The sequence below is a fragment of the Equus quagga genome, chromosome 3 (assembly GCF_021613505.1).
Source record: "Equus quagga isolate Etosha38 chromosome 3, UCLA_HA_Equagga_1.0, whole genome shotgun sequence".
NCBI classification, from domain to species: domain Eukaryota; kingdom Metazoa; phylum Chordata; class Mammalia; order Perissodactyla; family Equidae; genus Equus; species Equus quagga.
In genome coordinates this window covers 85527571-85548279 of record NC_060269.1, presented here as the reverse complement: position 1 = coordinate 85548279, position 20709 = coordinate 85527571, and the positions used below count along the sequence as shown (strand labels likewise).

The window sequence follows — 20709 nt, the reverse complement described above, 5'->3', positions numbered from 1 at the left end:
CATTAAATCCTAAACTTTTAATTGCATTGTATTTAGTGAACATTTATTGCAAATGTGTTTTTGTAACTATGATATATATGAAAATATTCTATCAGTTTGGGAAAATATTGGCCACTCTTTACTGTTAAGGATCCAAGAGAAATTACGTGCTAGTAATTATTTACCTTTGTATCCCTCAGAGAAGTATTGGGCTTCTCTGCAAGAATCTGCTTTCAGCAAACTGGTCCAGATGTTTAAAAGAGCCATCGGTGCCCAGCTGCATTATTGGTCGGAAAGTGTGGACAGTAACTGTCACGTTAGAGCTCTCCTAGAAGTGCTGAAAAGGCTGCACCGGGTAAGGGTTCTTTCAAAAACCCATATGCCTTTATTGTGCCATGAAAATTCCCTTGGTTTTAATGTCCTGAATGTTAAGCAAACTCATGAAACACAAAGTTTCTATTGCTATTTTTAATTGTGTTTTTTTGTGAATTAATTCATTCATATAAAGGAGCATATTAGTATCTATGTACTGTTTGAAGAAAAGTGATAAAACAAACATCAGTGTAATGCCTGCCCATGTTAAAAAAGAAAACGCTTCCAGTACTGTAGAAATGTCTGTGTCTCTCTCATAGATTGCTCCCCTCACCTCCTGGAAGTAGCCATGATCCTGGATTTTAGATTCATCATTCCCTTACACTTCTTTATTATTTTATGACCATATATATATATAAATATCTCTAGACACTGTGTTTAATTTTGCTGTTTTCAAAATTTATGTGAATGCTTCCTACACAGCATTTTGTTCTATAGATTCATCCAGATTAGCACTTAGGCTGTATTTCATTCATTTTCACTCCTGCATCATAGACTATAGCATGAATCTACCATAATTATCCATTCCAGTATTGATGTGTATATGTGCTGTTTGCAGTTCTTATTTTTATTTTGGGGAGGGGGTCCTCTATGTTTCCTCTATGAGGAAACACTCTGCTATAAGCATTTTTGTACGTATCTCCTGGTGTTCACGTGTCAGGAGTTGGTCTTTAGTTTCCATACCTAATTCTGGACTTGAGAGGTGGTAGGATGTGTGTGTGTTGTTCTTTATTGGGGGTGACAAACTGTCTTCCAAAGTGGTTGGACCAGTTTGAATCCTCTCCAGGAGATGAGGAGAATTCCTGTTGCTCCATGTCTGACTTTAAAATTTGGAAAATATTTTCAATATTTGCAGTATTAAACAGTACCAAATTATGATTTTAATTATATTTCCCTGGTTCTAACGCATTAGAGCATAATTTCATGTTTGTAATTGCAATACCTGTTTCCTCGTCTGTATAATGCCTGTCCTTGACTTGTGCTCAATTTAAGTGTGTTGTTTGACTTTTTCTAATTGATTATAGGAATTCATTTTATTTTGGATACTAGTCCTCTGTCAATTAATTGTGTTGCAAATATCATATCCTAGTTTATAGCTTGTCTTTTCATTTTATGGTGTTTTTTGATGAACTCACATTCTTAATTTTAACAGAGATAAATTTGTCAGACCATTTCTTTATAATTTTTACTCCTTGTATCTTGCTTTAAGCTTTTTTCCCTTCAAGGTTTTAAATTATTAACCTACATCGGGGATCAGTAGAGCTTCTTTTTGGAAAGGACCAGAGGGTAAATATTCTAGGCTCTGCGAGGCATGTGGTTTCTGTCACAGCTGTAACTCTGTTGCTCTGCAGTGGTAGCATGAAGGCAGCCATGGGCAATAGGAAAATGTGTGGGCGTGGCTGTGTTGCGGTATGACTTTACAAAAATAAGCAGAGGGCCTGGTTTGGCTCTGAACACTGCCCCAGATAGTCTGCTAACAGAGATGATAGCCAGGACCAGAGGAAGAGTAGAGATGCCCATGTACCATATGTCTAATATGTAAAAGGTTAGAAATCTAGCTAACAAACTGTCGAATAAATATACTCTAAAATAAAACATGCTCCATCCTCCCAGCTTGACAAGTAGACCTTCCTAATGACAGGGGAGGCCGGGTTTGCGTTTAGAAGTCTTGGACTCCTTACAGAGTTCTACACTGAAGAAGTTCTACTACTCAGACAGAGGCCTCCCCGAGTCCTCTGCCTCCTTTCTTACCTCAGTTTTATCCCACACCAGGACACATGCCCAAGTGTGAACCCCTCAGCCCATGTGTCTGTGTTTCATCCCCACAACAGCTGCCCCTTAGCCAACCCTGGAGCCCTGAAGCCTGGGGTGGGCTCACCTGCAACCTGGTCCGTTCTCCAGAGATCCAGCAGGAGCAGAGGCATGGGCAGGTCCTGGAAGCTGGCTTGGAGCCATTTGAGCAGAGACTTCCAGGTCTGGGGTGTCTGGAGCTCAATCTAGAAGGGAATGTGTAGGCTGCAGGCAGGCAGGTCCCCTTGGCCCTGCAGACCCCTCACCTACCCTTTGTCTGGAGCAAATGCCTTGAAATCATAGACCTGGGCCAGAGGCCGCCCTTGTCCAGGTATAAAGGGAGTCTTGATTTGAACTCTGCCTTTCACAGTTTGTGTTTAAGCCAACTGGAAATTTAAGTTTGTTTTCATTATTTTCCGCATGAAAACAATTACCTTGCATCGCTTATGTAAAGTGGTGCTGTCCTTTCTGTCCTTATTTAAAGCCTGTCCTTTGTGCACTGACAGGCAAAGCAAACTCTGTCATAAAACAAGTTGCTGTGTGACATTCATTTGTGGACTCTCTTCTGAGGAGTTGTCGTTTACTTATGTAGCTCTGCATTAATTGTTGATATCTTGTAAGAGAAGTACCCCTACCTTGTCCTGGAAGTGTGTCTTGGCTATTTTTGGTGCTTAGCTCTTCTATATAAATGTTAGAATTGGTTTGTCACATTTCACACACACACACACACACGAAACCTTGTTGGGAATTTGACTGGAGTTGCAGTGAATCTATATTTCACTTTGGGGAGAGTTGACATCTTTACTATTGTGAATCTTTGTGCTGTTTATTTCTTCTACTTAGTAGATCATCTTGAAAGTCTTTCAACAAAGTTTTCTTATTTTACTAGGAAAGTCTTGGATATGTTTAGTCAAATCTATCCAAGTTATTTCTTTTTTTCAGGTTTTTGTAAGTGGTATCTTAAAAATTATATTATCTGTTTTTGATTTGTAGGAATGCATTGATTTTTGAATGTTGATTTTCTTCTATAGCCTGTGAATTTGCTAAATTTGTCTAAATCTAATTTATTTGAGGATTCTTTTGCGTTTTCTGTGCAGACAATCATATCTTTGAAAACAGTAACTTCTTTTCTTTCCCATCCTTGTACATTTTATTACTTCCTTTGCCGTCTGGCACTGGCTAGGCCTTCCCGTACAGTGTGAAACAGAAGGGGGAGTAACAGTGGGCACCTTACCTTGTTTGAGATTTTAAAGGAAAATTTTGATATCACTATTAAATAGGATGTTTACTACAGGGTTTTTGAAAATAACCTTTGTAGGTAAAGGATGTTGTTTTTCTAAATTATTATACATTTTAAATCTAAACAAATATTCCCTCTCTCCTTTATTACTGAAATTCCAGTTATATTTATTTGTTAGACCTTCTCATTCTATCTTCCATGTCTCTTAACCTTTCTGTCATATTTTCCATCACTTTGTCTCTTTGCACCCCATCCTGGATGATTTCTGCAACCTTACCTTCCTATTCATGAATTGCCCTTTCAGTTTCCATCCAAAAACCACAGAATACACATTCTTTTCAAATGCACATGGAACATTCTCCAGGATAGACTATGTATTAGGCCACAAAACAAGACTCAGTAAATTTAGGAAAATTGAAATATTACCAAGCATCTTTTCTGGCCACAACAGTATGAAACGAGAAATCAACTGCAGGAGGAAAATCAGAAAAGCCACAAATATGTGGAGATTAAATAAAATGCTACTGAACAATGATTGGGTGAAGAAATCAAAGGAGAAATAAAAAAATACCTAGAGACAAATGAAAATGAAAATACAACATGCCGAAATCTATGGGACACAGCAAAAGTGGTTCTAAGAGGGAAGTTTATAACAATACAGGCCTACCTCAACAAACAAGAAAACTCATAAACAATCTAACAGTGCATCTAAAGGAACTGGAAAAAGAAGAACAAACAAAACCCCAAATCAGCAGAAGGAAGGAAATAATAAAAATCAGAGCAGAAATAAATGAAATAGAGACTAAAAAAAAATACAGAAAATCAAAGAAACTAAGAGCTAGTTCTTTGAAAAGATAAAAATGACAAACCTTTAGCTAGACTCATCAAGAAAAAATAGAGAAGGCTCAAATAAATAAAGCCAGAAATGAAAGAGGAGAAATTATAAGGGACACTTCAGAAATACAAGAGTATAAGATAATACTATGGGGGCCAGCCCCATGGCCAAGTCGTTAAGTTCCTGTGCTCAGCTTCGGTGGCCCAGGGTTTCGCCACTTCAAATCCTGGGCACAGACGTGGCACCACTCATCAAGCCACGCTGAGGCGGCGTCCCACATGCCACAACTAGAAGGACCCACAACTAAAAAAAGAAAAAAATACACAACTATGTACCAGGGGGCTTTGGGGAGAAAAAGGAAAAATAAAATCTTTAAAAAAAAAAAAAAAAGATAATACTATGAAAACTATATGTGAACAAATTGAATAATGTGGAAGAAATCGATACATTCTTAGAGTTATACAACCTTCCAAAACTGAATCGAGAGGAAATAGAGAATTTGAATCCTAAAATTTATATGGAACAACAACAAAGCCAAAATAGCCAAAGGAATCCTGAGAAAAAAGAACAAAGCTGGAGGTATCACACTCCCTGATTTCAAAATATACTACAAAGCTATAGTAACCAAAACAGCATGATACTGGCACAAAAACAGACACACAGATCAATGGAATAAAATTGAGAGCCCAGAAATAAACCCACACATCTACAGACAGGTAATATTCAACAAGGGAGCCAAGAACATACAATGGAGAAAGGAAAGTCTCTTCAATAAATGGTGCTGGGAAAACTGGACAGCCACATGCAAAAGAAAGAAAGTAGACCACTGTCTCATGCCATACACAAAGATTAACTCAAAATGGATTAAAGACTTGAATGTAAGACCTGAAACCATGAAACTTCTAGAAGAAAACATAGGTAGTACGCTCTTCGACATCAGTCTTGGCAGCGTATTTTCAAGTACCGAGTCTGACTGGGCAAGGGAAACAATATAAAAAATAAACAAATGGGATTACATCAAACTAAAAAGCTTCTGCAGAACAAAGGAAACCATCAACAAGACAAAAAGACAGCCTAACGCTTGGGAGAAGATATTTGCAAACCATATATCTGATAAAGGGTTGATATCCAAAATATATAAAGAACTCATACATCTCAACAACAACAAAAAACTAACAACCCAATTAAAAAATGGGCAAACGATCTGAACAGACATTTCTCCAAAGAAGATATACAGATGTCCACCAGGCACATGAAAAGATGTTCAACATCACTAATTATCAGGGAAATGCAAATCAAAACTACAATGGATATCACCTCACACCCATCAGAATGACTATAATTAACAAGACAGAAAATAACAACTGTTGGAGAGGATGTAGACAGAAGGGAACCCTCATACACTGCTGGTGGGAGTTCAAACTGATACAGCCACTATGGAAAACAGTATGGAGATTCCTTAAAAAATTAAGGATGGAACTACCATTCGATCCAGCTATTCCACTGCTGGATATTTATCCAAAGAACATGAAAACATGAATGCATAGAGATTTGTGGCCCCTATGTTCATTGCAGCATTATTCACAATAGCCAAGACTTGGAAGCAACCTAGGCGCCAATCAAGGGACAAATGGATAAAGAAGATGTGGTATATATACACAATGGAGTACTACTCAGCCATAAGAAATGATGAAATGTGGCCATTTGTGACAGCATGGATGGACCTGGAGGGTATTATGCTAGGCAAAATAAGTCAGAGGGAGAAAGTCAAATACCATATGATCTCACTCATGAGTAGAAGATAAAAACAACAAACACACAGAAACCAAGATCGGAGTGATGGTTACCAGAGGGGAAGGGAGGAGGGGGAAAGGGGTGATATGGCACATGAGTGTGGTGATGGATTGAAATTAGTCTTTGGGTGGTGAACATGATGTAATCCACACAGAAATCAAAATATAATGATGTCCACCCAAAATTTATATAATGTTATAAACCAATGTTACCGCAGTAAAAGAAAATAAAAATTAAAAAAAGAAGAAAGGAAAAATAAAAAACTGCCCTTTGAGTTTTTGTTTCAAGTATTATGTTTCCCACTTCCAAAAGTTCTTATTAGTTCTTTAAATTATTTTCTTCGTTATTATTTATGATTTCTTCATCCTTCTCTTATTTTCAAGCTTTCCTTTTATGTTATAAATCTATTGACCTTATAACTCTGGTATCTGAAGTCTTTGCAGGTCAGGTTTTGCCATCTCTTGTTCCTGCTGAATCTTCCTCATAGTGCCTTCATTACTATGTGATTTGTGACTGTGTGTGAGTATCTGTGTGAGCTGACCATTTTCCTTGGAACTTTATCTTTTGGATTTCTTTGGGGGGTGGGTTTCTCCAGGGAGAATTTGCTTCTCCCAGGCCCCTGGAGACACCAGCAGATTGGTACTGCATTTTTTTTTTAAGGTATACTTTTTTGGTGAGGAAGATTGGCCCTGAACTAACATCTGTTGCCAATCTTCATCCGGCTGTTGGTTTTTCTTTTCTCCCCAAAGGTCGAGTACATAGTTGTATATCCTAGTTGTAAATCATTCTCTGTGGGACGCTGCCACAGCGTGGCCTGATGAGCAGTGTGTAGTCTGCACCCAGGATCCAAACCAGCGCACCCCAGGCTGCCAAAGTGTGGCGCTTGAACTTAACCACTCGGCCATGGGGCCAGCGCCTGGTACTACTTTAAATTAAATTCTGGTCTTGAAGCTTTTTAGATCTGTGGGTGGTATGAATTTGGTGTACGAATTTTCAGGAGAGCGCTTTTGTAATCACAAATCCTATAGGCGACATTTATTCCCCAACTCAGCGCCATAACCAGCTGTAATTTGCCTTGTCTTGGAGTCAAGGTGGGGTGGGTTGATGTAGGAGTGGAGGGAAGAGCTTGTTTGTTTCTGGTTCCCCCTCACTCTGATGGTTTAGCCCTTCTGGGTCCCACATTGACGAGGTGAGGTTCTACTGTTGGCTCCCTAATTTGAAGAGAGTTGGAGCTTTGTCTCCTTTCTCTAAAGGCCCAACCATTAAAAACTGAAGTTCACGTACACCAGGTTTGGCAAATACTCTCAAAGCAAATGCCACCTTCACTTAGTTTTTGACCTAATTATTCCATATCTACTTACAAAATCAGTATTGCATTAAAAAATGTTTGCTTATGGTTTATCTTGTATTTCTGGTTGTTTTCAGTGGATCAAGTTGCCTAATCTATCATACTGCTAAAAAAAAGTCTGCCATACTGCTAAAGACCAGTGCCTACCCTTGGCTATTTTTAAAGGTTTTGTACAAAATAGAAAGATTTGTAAAAAGTAATAATTTGGGTTTTGAGAAATTTACTGAAGAACTCGGGGAAAGTGTATTCTAGTGAGCTTGTGCCACTTAGGAAGAGAATCCTGAGAAATACTGAAGCAGCAACGAAAGAAGTCCTCAAGGGATCCTGCCTTGTCCTCTGACTCTGACAGGTGACATCAGAATTGCCCCCACCACCTCTGAAAGGGGACCACAGGAAGCCACGAGGATGCAGCACCCACTTTCTCCGTGACTCTGGGGACACTGAGGCTGTTGACAGTGCAAGGCTGAGATCAGCAGGGTCCAGAGGGCCGTAGTCACAGGGGTGAAGCAGCTTCAGCATGCTTCGGGCGGTGGGACTGGGAGGCCTGGATCATTTGGTGTTCTGGGCCAGAGTCACTAAGAATATTCCAGATAAATGTCTTAACTTACACAGCCAAGAAGGGCCTTCAGAAGACCACCTGAGAGTTAGTCATTTATACCAGGACTGTGCCCATCCGGGTCAAATACTGATGGCCATTCATGACCAGAGCATCTCGTGTCATTATCGGTGTCTTCCATGACTGATGGTTAGCACTGTGCCAGCGGGTTCGCGTGCATGTCATGATAACCCTGGGCATCCTGGGATGGAATGCTGGAAGATTCCCCCATGGTTTAAGAGGAGAATGTCCAATATACGCCTTGCTGGAGGGAACATTCTGTGAATGGTCTCTCGTTGAGCTCTGAAGAACGACGTGAAGCATTGGGCCTTACAGTACTTTGGGGTCATGTTGCACTGTGTTTTTCTTTGCATTAAAGTTCTTTAAAACTTTTCTATGAATTAGAAATAACTGGAAGTTTATCGTCAATTTCTATTAAATCTTAGGTATTCTTTCTGTTCCTGAAAATCTGGGGCTTTGGCAGTGGAGAAATTGAATAGAACTTTATTCTGGTTGTTAAAAGAATGTTTCATTTGCTGTTTATTCTGATAATCTAATTAAGAGCCATTAAGCAAAACTGTATATATAAAACTTCCTCACGGTCATATTTTATTTAAGGTAAACCAGACTAATTGTCAAGTGCCTGAAAATATTTTCGAAGTAAGCGAACTCACGCACTGGCTTGATTTCTATGGAGACGTGTATAAAAGGTCTGCTTGGAAAATGAACTCAGTAAGTGTGGCTAATCAGTGAATTAATGCAGGCAGCTGTGCTGTAACACTTTCATGAGTTTCCACAACTCCTTGCACTTTGCAGAATGGTCCAGTGGAAATAGCAAGGCTTGTGGGAAAAACAAGACAGACCCCCTCAAAACCTATGCAGCTTTGTAGCCAGAGCACCAGCCGAAAAGTGGTTGCTCCCTGGGGCACTAGCTGGGATCAGCCAGGCCGGCAGCTCGTGGAGAGCGCCACGAGAACATGAAAATTGCCCAGAAACCAAAGGTAGAAATCTTTGCACACTCTGATTAGAGCACTGGTGGTCCTGAGACAACACAGCTGGGAGTGGAGCTCTGCCCCTCAGGTGGCATAGAGGGCAGCGTGACTCACCCAGAGCCAGCCCTCTGGGGCAGCCCTTTGGGGAGGATACCCGGGGTGTAAGTACTCCTCTTTTATTTTCTTAAAATAAATCTAAAGGGCTCTTGCCGCCAGTTCAGCAGCACCTACCTGAGGGTTTTTTCCTTTTCCCTGAAGGTTATAATTCTACTCCCAGCACATCCATCCTTGTCTGGCAAAAATCATGTATGAGCTAAGCAGCTGTCCACATTGTCTCCTTCCCCTGTTTATCAAATGCATCTGAACTAATGCACATTTCAGAAGTGCAGGCTGCAGCAGGAACAGACTCTTTGGGAAAGTGCTTGGAGTTTATAATTAACCACTAAATTAAATGAGCACTGAAAATGCTAGGTTTATATACCTTTCATTAACAACATGTAAAACAGCGTCTTAGAATTTTATATGCCTAAGTACAACTGTCCAGCAGTTTGGATTGCTTTGGCTCTAAGTACTGAGACCTTAAACTATCAGGGATTAAAGGCTGTGGGGAAAGGTGTAAGATTTCTCTCTCCTTTCCTTTGTCAGAATCGTTGTCATTTCTGTTTTTAGGACACTTCAAGAGACTCTCCTGTCGTATTCAGTCATTTTCCATTTATCTTTAATATTCTGTCGAAAATTAAACTACTGTATGCAGACTCGCTTTTTAAAATATGGGTACGTATGCTTATTGCTTTGTCTTCATTACCAAATCAAATGATAAATAAACGCCTTCTGAAGCGTACAATATTTGAGGAGTGACAAGGGAGCCACCCAATGGTGAAACGAATGGTCATAGCATTCAAGGAGCTTGTAAGCTAAAGACGAAGGCAAGAAAGACTCTCAAATTTGCGGTGGGTTGGCCTTGAGGCATCTGAGGGCCTCAGTAGCAAAACTGGAGCCTGGGCAGCTGGCCTGGCAGTGGGGATTTTCCCTGGAGGTGGTGCCTGTGGTCTTCTGAATGGCACTCAGGAGGCACAGCAGACGTGGGCCTGACTGGGGTGGGCTCCAGGATAGAAGGAGGGCCCATCTAATGGAAAAATGAGCAGTGAGAATAGAGGGGACAGCAGAGTCTTGAAATCTGGACCCAGATAAACGACTGGTGCCCTGTGATGGTGCCATAATAAACATGTGTAGCAAGTATCCCCCTTTCAGTGTACTGTCACTGGCTGAGTTGGTTCTGTTTGTCAGCATATCCAGCAAAGTGGTTTTGAACTTAAAATTGGACAATTGAAAAGGCCTTGGGAAATGTACCTTATTGCCTTTTTTATAAAGATTAAATTTGTTAACATAGGTAAAGCATTTAGAACAGTGCCTTGCATGAAGTAAGTGCCCCAAAGCATTAGCTGTTATTATCATTTTTACTCTTAATATGCATCTGTATATGTATGAATAATATTGCAATATATGTCATAAAAGCAGATACTTTCACATAATGCAGTTACTGTAATAAAATAGAAAATTGACTTATGACTTCCAAGTATGACCGTTAGTGAAATATTTGACAAAGGAAAATAAAAGGAGGAAAGACATAAGAACTTTATTTTGCTTCAACTCTCGTGACTGTTCTCTCCTGATTTTAAGCAGGCTTCCAGTAATAATTTTATAGAACTGGTATTTGGCTACTCCTTGTTTTACTAAGAGCCACAGACTTTAATGATACCACATTGCCGTTTGGTTTCAGAGGGACAGTCTGTGTGTCTGTCTGTCTCTCTCTCAGATTAACTTGTTAGATTATCTGTCGCCTAAACTCTGCTGTCTGGGTTCTCCTCCTAGAATAGGATGTCTGTAGAGAGGTCTCTCCTGCTGGAACTTTTCCTGCAGCAACTTCCTTTCTAAACTTCTGAACTTCTTTCCAAATGAGAAGATTGTGTTTCAACGCACTGCTTTGCTGTTTACTGATGGGTCTCTTTGCCTGTTGTGGTCCTTAGCTTTGGCTCCTGAAGTATTAGTAATTGTGTTTACAGGATAAAGTAGTCCAATGGAGCCTGCAGTTTTTCCTCCTCACCCAAGGTGGCTCTGCAATGCTTCCCACTCCTTAGGTCTCCTGTTTCTTCTGCTCCCTGGGGGCGAGTCCTGAAGGTATAGCTTAGCGGTATAAATAAGGCTCTTCTCATAAATGTTTGTGACATGCACTTAAACTGAACCAGTTTATTCCACTTTATAAATTTCTCCTTAGAGCAAATGGTGAAATGAAGTGAAACGTGTCTGTTTTCCTAGGAGAAAGAACATAGACGCTTTATGACACTGGATGGAAATGTGGACCCAGGAGAGCCTGAATTAGCTCTGTCGTCCTCCTTTAATCTAACGGTCAGAAGGAGTCACCTGATTGAGGACGTCTTGAATCACCTAAACCGATTTGAGAATGAAGATCTGAGGAGGGAGTTACTGGTAAAGTATAATGCTCACTTAGTGTTTTTGCTGCTGAGAGAAGAAACACGTGGAAAAATGTAACAGCGGGTCCTACATATTTTTGCACAAAGCTAAAATCTGATGAACTCATGTGATTCTAACCTGTGTCAGCCAGCCGGTCCACTCAGTTATTTTAGTTCCACTTTTATATTTCATTCATCTATTTTTAAAATGTAGGTAACATCTGATGAGTAGTTACCATATTCTAGACTGTGTGAGGCATTTTACATGTGTTATCCCATTTAATCTTTCTGACAGTCTTGTGGGAAAAAGGCTTTGTGAGCTCAGGGAGCTGCCCACAGGACAGGGCAGTGTAAAGGTTTGACCCTGGTCTTATTAGAGGTTTTAGCTAATTCACTGAACGTGAATTGAATGGAAGAGGCGTTCATCTAAATAAAGAAGTCAGTAAAAGGAGCTTTTTGGAGGTGTTAGTGATCCATCGAGATGGAAATGTGGAGCAGGCCTTTGAAAATGAGTGGGTGTCAATCAGGAGAGAAGATAAAATGGATATGAAGGTTAAATGCCTGCAAGCGATAAATGAAGTTGAAAAAGAAAATGAGCATCTGGGGAAAGAGCAGAGAGAAAGGACAGAAGTGTGGCATAGAACTGTGGAATTTCTGGTATTAAGGGGGGGTGGGGAGAGAACTAAAAATCTAAATAGTGCTTGATAAGAGAAAGCAAGGAGAAAAGAGTGTGAAGAAAGAGAAGGTGGTCCGAGTGTAGAATGAGTTAGTGAAATCGGGGAGATGAGACACGAGGAAAATCTTTGGAATTGGGGATTCTGCAGGCTCTTGGTCCTCTTGGAGAGAACCATTTAAGTGGAGAAATGGGTTTGGAAGTTGGTGTACATTCTCCAGAATTTGGCAACCTGGAGTAGAAGGAACCAGTAGTGCCTGTATCTGAGACAATGGTGTTGAGATTTTTTTTCTTTTAAGAATAAGGGAGACCATAACGCATTTGTAAACTGAAGGGAAGCCTTCCAAGCAGAAAAGGCAGGAACAGAGTGAGTGATTGAAGGGGCAGATGGGTTAGGATAGAATCGTCTTGGGGAAGGATTGATGTCAACAGGTGGGATACCGCCTCCTGAAGGAGTAAAAAACCAAGCCGATAAATGTTTTACACATGCTGTTTTTTCAGTTTTTTGAAAATCCTAATATTTATGATTTTTTAGTGTTTCTTTTCATTATATTTAATGTACCTTATGACTATAATAATGATGCCATTTGAGGGCAATTTAGTGGTAAAGACTTCAGGCTCTGAGGTTTGACAGACGTAGGATTAAATGTAGGCTGCTCCGCTTAGCAGTTGTATAACTTTGGGAAAGTTATTTAAATTCTTGAAGCCTCTTCACCCTCATAGAATTAACAGGAATCTTAAATATGATAGTATGAGTAAGATGCCTACCACAATGCCTACTTGGGTCCACAAATAATGTGAGCTCTTACTGTCATTAACTGAGATTTAATGCATAGCAATACAGAACTCCAGAAGTGATGCATTATTTGCTCTGTTTCCTCAGGTTTCATTTAGTGGAGAAATTCCACTTGACTTTGGAGGAGTGAGGGCCGAGTTTTTCCACTGTCTATTTGAAGAGCTGACCCAGCCAGAATATGGGCTGTTCACATATCCCGAGGAGGCCTCCTACATGTGGTTTCCTGTCAGGGTAAGTCGTGTTTGCTTATGGTATTTCCTGACAGAAAAGGTATCACGTTCCATCGAAAATTAGGTTGTCTAGACTGTTTTATATTAGGAGAGGAATTATTGATATAATTGTGGAGATAAATTTTAATTCTAAAAAGGTGATTATTTTCTCTAAAATGGGGTCCGCTTTCCCTCAGTTCCCATGCCCACGCAGGAGAACTTAAGCAATATATGTTTTTGAGCATTTATAGAAGGTCTAGATGCCCATTCTGTGTTTCAGTTCTGTTTTTCGTGATGAATTTGAAGACAAAGGCTATGAAGAGAAATTGTGAAAAGTGTAGTTTGTGAGGATTACTGAGCCTAATGTGTTTCTTTTTCTGTTAACGCTTTTATTTATTTTTTATTTAAATATATTTTACATATAACATTGTGTAAGTTTAAGGTGTACAACATGTTGATTTGATACATTTATATATTATAATATGATTGCCACTGTCGTGTTAGCTAGCACCTCTGTTGCGTCTCGTAATTATTATTTCTTTTTAGTGGTTGGAATAATTAAGACCTAGTCTCTTAGCAAATTCGATGATTACAATACAATACTGGTGTCTATATTCATTACACTGTGCATTAGATCTCTAGGACTTATTTACTACTCATTGCAGTTTTTCCCCCTAAGCAGCATCTCTCCTATCCCCTTGCCCCCCAATCCCGTTAATGGTTTTAGTAATCAAAACTGTGGCAAGGATTTAAATCAACTTAATGATTGAATATAAACCCTAAATATTCCTATCTCAGGCTTTTTGGTTTTAATTTGTGATTTGATTTTGTGAAAGGGGAAAAAAAGGTTTACCTAACATAAATATTCCAAGGTACTAGTAAAAATTCATAATACGTTAGGATTTTTTTTCTCTCTTTTCAGCCTAAATTTGAGAAGAAGAGCTATTTCTTCTTTGGGGTTCTCTGTGGACTTTGCCTGTTCAATTGCAACGTTGCCAACATCCCTTTCCCACTGGCTCTGTTTAAGAAACTTTTGGACCAGACGCCATCATTGGAAGACTTGAAAGAACTCAGTCCTGTTTTTGGAAGGTTAGTAAATGTAGTTCCTTTTCAGAACCCCATCTAATGTTGATTTAGATAAATGTTTAAACATACACACACCGCAGTAATCTTTTCATGCTCAACAGTAGCATTCTAGGAACTAACCCATTTTTAACTTGGGCAAGAATTGTTGGATATTAATTTAACTTTCTAAAATTAAGAAAAGTTGAATGTTCCTATAATTAATCCTCACTGCTTGCATTGATCTTTGAACTTCATGTAGAAACAGTCATGGACAGAGCACAGGTTACATCTTGGTGCAAAATCTGCAAGTGATGTTTATTTTAAATGTTGCTTCATATTATCATCTTTAAAGTGAAAACTTTAAAACTTTCTAAATTAAAAGACAAGCTGGCACCTCACAAAAAAATATTGGTGTAATAATAGAAAGGGTTAAGATCCCTGCTGTATAAAGTGTTCCTACATATCCGCAAGAAAAATTGACAAAGTATACAAGCAGGCAACTCACAAAAGAAGCAATAGACATGGGTCATAAATATAAAGATGATCAATCTCACTAGTGATCATGGAATGCATATTAAATGAGAGGCTAATATGTACTTCAAATTGACAGTGGTTAGAAATACTGATGCTTATATGGTGTTAGCGAGGATTTAGGAAAAGATTCACTCTGATTTCAGGTATGGTTAGTGGAAGTGGAAGTTGGTAACTCCTTCTCAGAGAACAATATGGCAGGACTTAGCAGAATCAAAATGTGTTTACCCTTTTGACCCCACAATTCTACCTGTGAAATGTCTAGACACTTCACATTCAGAAATACACAACCATGCAAAGATTTATGTATACTAATGTCTATTATATCATACAATTCATAATATATAGACTACCTAAATGTTCTTCAGTAAGGAAATTGTATATTTTTGGTATATTTATTCAATGGAATACTATTTCATAGCAGAGCAATACTTTAAAATCTTTAAAGTATTCTTTAAAAAAATGAGAACAGTAGTCTGATCCTATTATTATTATCTTCATGTTACAGCTGAGGAAACTGAAGCACAGCTTAGGTAACTCGCCCCAGGCCCTGGAGGGACAGAACCATGATTTGAACACAGACAGACTGGTTCCCATTCCAACTATTAATCATTATACTAATTATACTAGTAAGATAAGGAAAAAATATCAAAAGCACAAGATTTGGAAAGGAGGTTGGAAATTTGTTGTTACTTTTTACTGAAAACATGGAAAATGACCTAACGTTTCTGCCTAAGAAGACAATAAACTTAATGCACATAAACTGAGTAAAGGTGAAGGGCATTACATCTGTGTCAGCATTTCTCACACTTCCAGATCTTCAGACTCTCTTCAGAATTATTGAGGACCCCACAGAGCTTCTACTTATGTTGGTTACATTTGTCAATATTTACAGTATTAGAAATTAAAAGTCATAAATGTTTTAAGTAAAGGAATACACACATACTCACTGTATTAGCTATCATTATAGCCTCTGGAAAACTCTTTTCTATACCCATGGCGGAATCTGAAAGAGGCAGGTCACATCTTAGTGTTATTATGAAGATAGTTTTGGCCTCATGGACCCCTGTAAAGGCCTCAGGGATTCCCAGAAGTTGCTCATCTGGGTCACACTTGGAGAAGCACTGATCTGTGTGTTCAACAAAATTCCAATTTTAATCCCAGAAGGCTTTTTATAAAACTTGACAAGCTGACTCTGAAATTTATTTGGATGAACAAAGGGCCAGGAATAGCCAGAAATAATTTATAAGGTGAAAACGGATGAGGAACTTGGCCTACCATATATGAAGAATTATTGGAAAGCCGTATTAATTAGGACAGTATGGTATCGGCGTAGGTTTTCCAGTGGAACAGAAGAGAGCTCAGAAACTGACGCATACACCTATGGAGCTTTGTTAGAGGCAGTATGTTAGATCAATGGGAATAGGAGTGCTATTCAGTTAATAGGAGTAGTGAAAAAATGAGAGCAGATTCCTTATGCCATATACAAAAATCAACTCCATGTGGATGAAGGACTTAAATATTAAATGCAAAAATGATGAAAATAGGGACAGATATCTTTCTCACCTTTGGAATTCCTTAAGAAAGGCATAAAAAGTACCAACATTAAAGGAAACATTGATAAATTTAACTGCAATAAGAGTAAAGTTCTCTGTTCATCAAGAGATAACTTAATGAAAGAAAAAAGACACTCTTCAAACTGGTAGATAATTGTAACACGTTTAGGGGGTGGTAGAAAAGTGGGAGTGGGGAGGTATCCCCTGTAGGTAGGTATAGGGTATTATCAGTGTTTAAGCTCTTGTTTTGGAGGCAAGTTCCCAGGTGTTCTTCATAAACACATCCATAAATAAGCAAATAAGCCATCCATGGACATATAATGAGAGAGGATCACAAACCAAGTATTAGGATGAATCCAATTTTGTCAGCTGAGTTCCCTTTGCTCTCCCACACCCTCGGAAAAAATGCAATGAATAAAACATGGTCTGTTTTATCACAATTCCATAATAAAAAGTCCAGTGGGGAGCCAGCCCTGATGGCCTGGTGGTTAAAGTTCGGCGCTCTCACCATTCTGGTGACCCAGGTTCGGTTCCCCGTCACAGAACCACACCAGCTGTCTGTCAGTAGCCATGCTGTGGCAGCGGCTCACATAGAAGAACTAGAAGGACTTAGACACAACTATGTACTGGGGCATTGAGGGGGTAAAAAAAAAGAAAAAAGAGGAAGATTGGCAACAGATGTTAGCTCAGGGCAAATCCTTCCCAGAAAAGAAGAAAAAATCCAGTGGGGAAAAAGTCACCGTGGATTCCACCTTCTTTCCCAGTGACACATATCCCTTTGGAATGAGTTAACCAGGCTCTTCCAAGTCATACCTGTACCATTTACATAGTTTCTAGCTGCACATATCTCACAGGACTGTGGCTGAGACTGTCATTAGCATATCTTACCTACTATTCTCATTGATGGTAATGTCTTAGTCTCAACTTTACATCCTTATGTCTGCCACTTGGGGTGCTTAATAAATGTTTGTCGAGTGAATGAGCAAATAATACAATATGAGATGTGCGACAGTCATATGTTGCTTAATGACAGGGGTACATTCTGAGAAATGTGTCATTAGGTGATTTCATCATTGTGAGAACATCATAGAGTGTACTTACACAAACCCAGATGGTATAGCCCACTACATACCTAGGCTGTATGGTACTAATCTTATGGGACCACCGTCATATATGTGGTCCGTCGTTGACTGAAATGTTGTTATGCAGCACATGACTGTACTTAAAAAGTATGTGTAAAGCACCATAGGACATCCTCCATAGGACAACGGAGGATGGAGACACGAGAAGACTGGCTGCTATCCATTGTGCTATAAGCTCTGTTCTCACAGATGCCTTGAAACAATTAAGGTAGTCAGATTACAGTCTGTCTTAAGCTTGATACTGGAACGGGAGATACAGAGAAGGTCCTTGGACCTACCCACTCCTCACGTTTCCTGCATGATACCCCATGTTTAAAAGAGATCTATTACTCTGTAGGTAAAGTTCAAAAGCTTAAATAAAGGTAACACCAATTCGAATGTTTCAGTATCCGTAAATATGTTATCAATCCTTTTCTAAATAGAAGCCTACAGTCACTGAGTAAAGGACTTTAGGATGACAGGAAGAGAGTGGGAACCAGGTGGAGAACCTGCAGAATTGCAAATAATCTTCTAAACCTCACACAAATAGTTGAGGTCTGGCCCTATTTAGACTGTCAATGTGCAGAGAAATGGGCGTTCTTAAGGACCTGACCTCCCGCCTTCACAACAGTCATGCGCTTGACATTTATTTCAGATGATATATCTAGTGATCATGATTACTGACTTCTGAAAAACAAAATTATTTGTTCTTTAGGAGTTTGCAGACACTTCTGGATGATGAAGGTGAAGACTTTGGAGAAGTGTTTTATATTCATTTTACTGTGAGTAACAATAAAAACCAGATTACAGATCAGATTTAATCTGATAAACCCTTTACATACTTACCTAAACATGTCACCCTTTACTTTCATTAAAAAATGAACTTCTGAATTAGTTAGCACAAAAGGTTTTATTCCCTTATTTTTCATGAGCTGGGTGTTGTCAGATTTTACTATATAACAAACAACACCTAAACTTGGTAGCTTAAAACAACAAACATAATTCTATGGGTTTCTGGACTGGACCAACTTGGCTGGGCTGGATAGTCTCCAGTGGCCTCCTCGCTCACCTACGTGGTCGTTGGCAGGCTGATTGGTTTATGGAGTGTCAGCTGGAACACCTTGTCTCTGTTCCAGTGATCTCTTATTCTCCAGGAGGCTAGCTAAGCCTTCTTCACAGGATGGTTCAGGGTTATAAAGAGATGAGAGAGAAGATGAACCCCAATGCACAAGCTTCTTTTCAAGCTTTGCTTCTGTCAGATCCCACTGGCCAAAGTACTTCACGTGGCCACACCCAGATTCAAGGGCAGAAGAAACAGACTCTCCTTCATGATGGGAGGTGTTGCAGAGTCACATTGCAAAGGGGCATGAATACTGAGATGGGAGGAACTTGGGGTCATTTTTGCAAGTCTGCCACACTAGGTCTATACTTTATAAAGTGAATCCTGAGATACTTCCAATTTTTTCAGTAGTTTTAAAATAGATCATCTATCTCTGTAAGTTCTTTTTTCATTCTGCATGACATAAAGTGGTCGTTTTTTATTTGTACATTCCTTGCTAGTTTTTATGACAAAAATGGACATTTCTGCAAATTCTTGAGGAAAAGAAGTATGCTTTAAGCTGTTTTTGTTGATGAGAGATTGTTGAGGATTATTTTGGAGATAGTTATCTGAGTTCATTTGTGGTTGCAGGTGCATTGGGACAGAAATGCAGAAGAATTAATTCCTAATGGAAGTGACATAATTGTCGACCAGACTAACAAGTAGGTACAAAGAAATGAAATATTTGTTTTGTTTATACACTATATTTATTTCACTGGGCTCTGAAAATTCCTTGTAGTTATTATAATTTTCCAATAAGGCAGAGAAGTTTGTGCGTGTTGTATGCATAGTGTGTCTCCTGGAGTTCCTATTCTGGTAGGGAAGGAAGTAGCTTTCTCAGAGAGGCCTTCCCTTAGCTTCCTGTCTAGAATGATACCACTGACCTCTCTCTTTATCCTCGTACCTTGCTTTACTTTTTCTTTTCATATCACACACTACCTACCTTTAGGATTTATTTGCTTATTTACTTGTCAGTATTTTCCCCACAGTCATGAGCTGCATGCTGGCAGTGACCCGGTCTGTGTAGCTCACCATTGTGTATCCAGTACCTGGAGTAGTCACAGTGATGCCTGCACCATAGCAGGCACTTAGTATTTGTTAACGTTATTAGATGTTACCATGGTATCTTGACTTGCCAGCACCTTATGGGATGCCACTGGGATTACAGAATGTTCCCTTGATAGTTGGTCAGAGTAGCAAAGAGATTTCTAGTGAGCATTCTTGCTTAAGCCAAATGTTTTTATTTTTTCTGAGGAAGATTTGCCCTGAGCTAACATTTGCACCAATCTTCCTCTATCTTTTTTTTTAGTATATGGGCCACCACCACAGCATGGCTGCTAACAGCGTGGTGTAGGTCCACGCCCAGGAATCAAACCCAGGCCACCAAAGTGGAGCGTGCTGAATTTAACCACTAGGCCACCAGGGCTGGCCCTTTTATCAAAAAAATTTTTTAATCATTATTTTTTTTTAAAAACTTTGTATTGAAGTATAACATACATAAAAGTGCACAAATCATAAATGTACAGATCAAGAAATAGAGTTCCAGCTCTATAGTATATTTTATGAATATATCCCAATTTATCCATAGTATTATTGATGGATGTAATAAGGTTCTCTGCCTCCTGACAGCTACTTTTTGCCTGGCCCTGTCCTGGAAAGAATTGGGACATGCGCAAAGGGAAGAATGGCAGGTCAAATGCTGGGCTCAGCTCGGTGAGCTTCCCTTCTCTCCTCTATTCAGGCCTCTAGAGCCTTGACTCAGATTTGGAAGCCTGGAGCTGGCTGTGTTTTGTATATTATCTGGCTTTTTTAGTTCTCACTGAGAGAAGAATTTGCTGCAAGCTAGTCCATCATAGCTGGAGGTCTAAATCCCCCCTTTATTTGTGTTGAACCACAATTAATATTAACGACTCACTATGACAAATTCAGACCCTACAGTAGAGTATAAAATAAAATGTGACATTTCCCCATCTCCAAGCCCACTCCCCAGAGCTAATCCTGTCGGCAGGTCAGGTTTTATTCTTCAAAACTTTTTTTATTCTAATCTGTGTCAATTCTCTTAATGGTGTAACCTTGAGCAATCACATAATTTACTCTCTCAGTTTCCCCTTCACTAAAATGTCATAAGATTCTGCCTCAGAGAGTTTTATGAAGACTAAATTAGATAGTATATGAGAACTAGCTGTAACAATCCCTGGCATGTGCGCAGCACTCAATTGTTAGGGGTTCCAGCTCTTCTTTT

General features: G+C 39.3%; 1 protein-coding gene across 2 annotated transcripts in view; it reads left to right on the top strand.

The window, feature by feature from the left end:
* Window positions 1-20709, top strand: part of HERC5 (HECT and RLD domain containing E3 ubiquitin protein ligase 5) — a 45008-nt gene that overhangs the window by 22214 nt on the left and 2085 nt on the right. The window contains exons 13-20 of one of the 2 annotated variants that reach the window (XM_046656803.1): window positions 180-334; window positions 8573-8686; window positions 9616-9720; window positions 11263-11433; window positions 12974-13117; window positions 14018-14184; window positions 18084-18150; window positions 19059-19129. In XM_046656803.1, coding sequence (XP_046512759.1) covers window positions 180-334; window positions 8573-8686; window positions 9616-9720; window positions 11263-11433; window positions 12974-13117; window positions 14018-14184; window positions 18084-18150; window positions 19059-19129 — 994 coding nt within the window. The remainder of the gene's footprint in view (window positions 1-179; window positions 335-8572; window positions 8687-9615; window positions 9721-11262; window positions 11434-12973; window positions 13118-14017; window positions 14185-18083; window positions 18151-19058; window positions 19130-20709) is intronic. The other variant, XM_046656804.1, reaches the window with a different exon arrangement.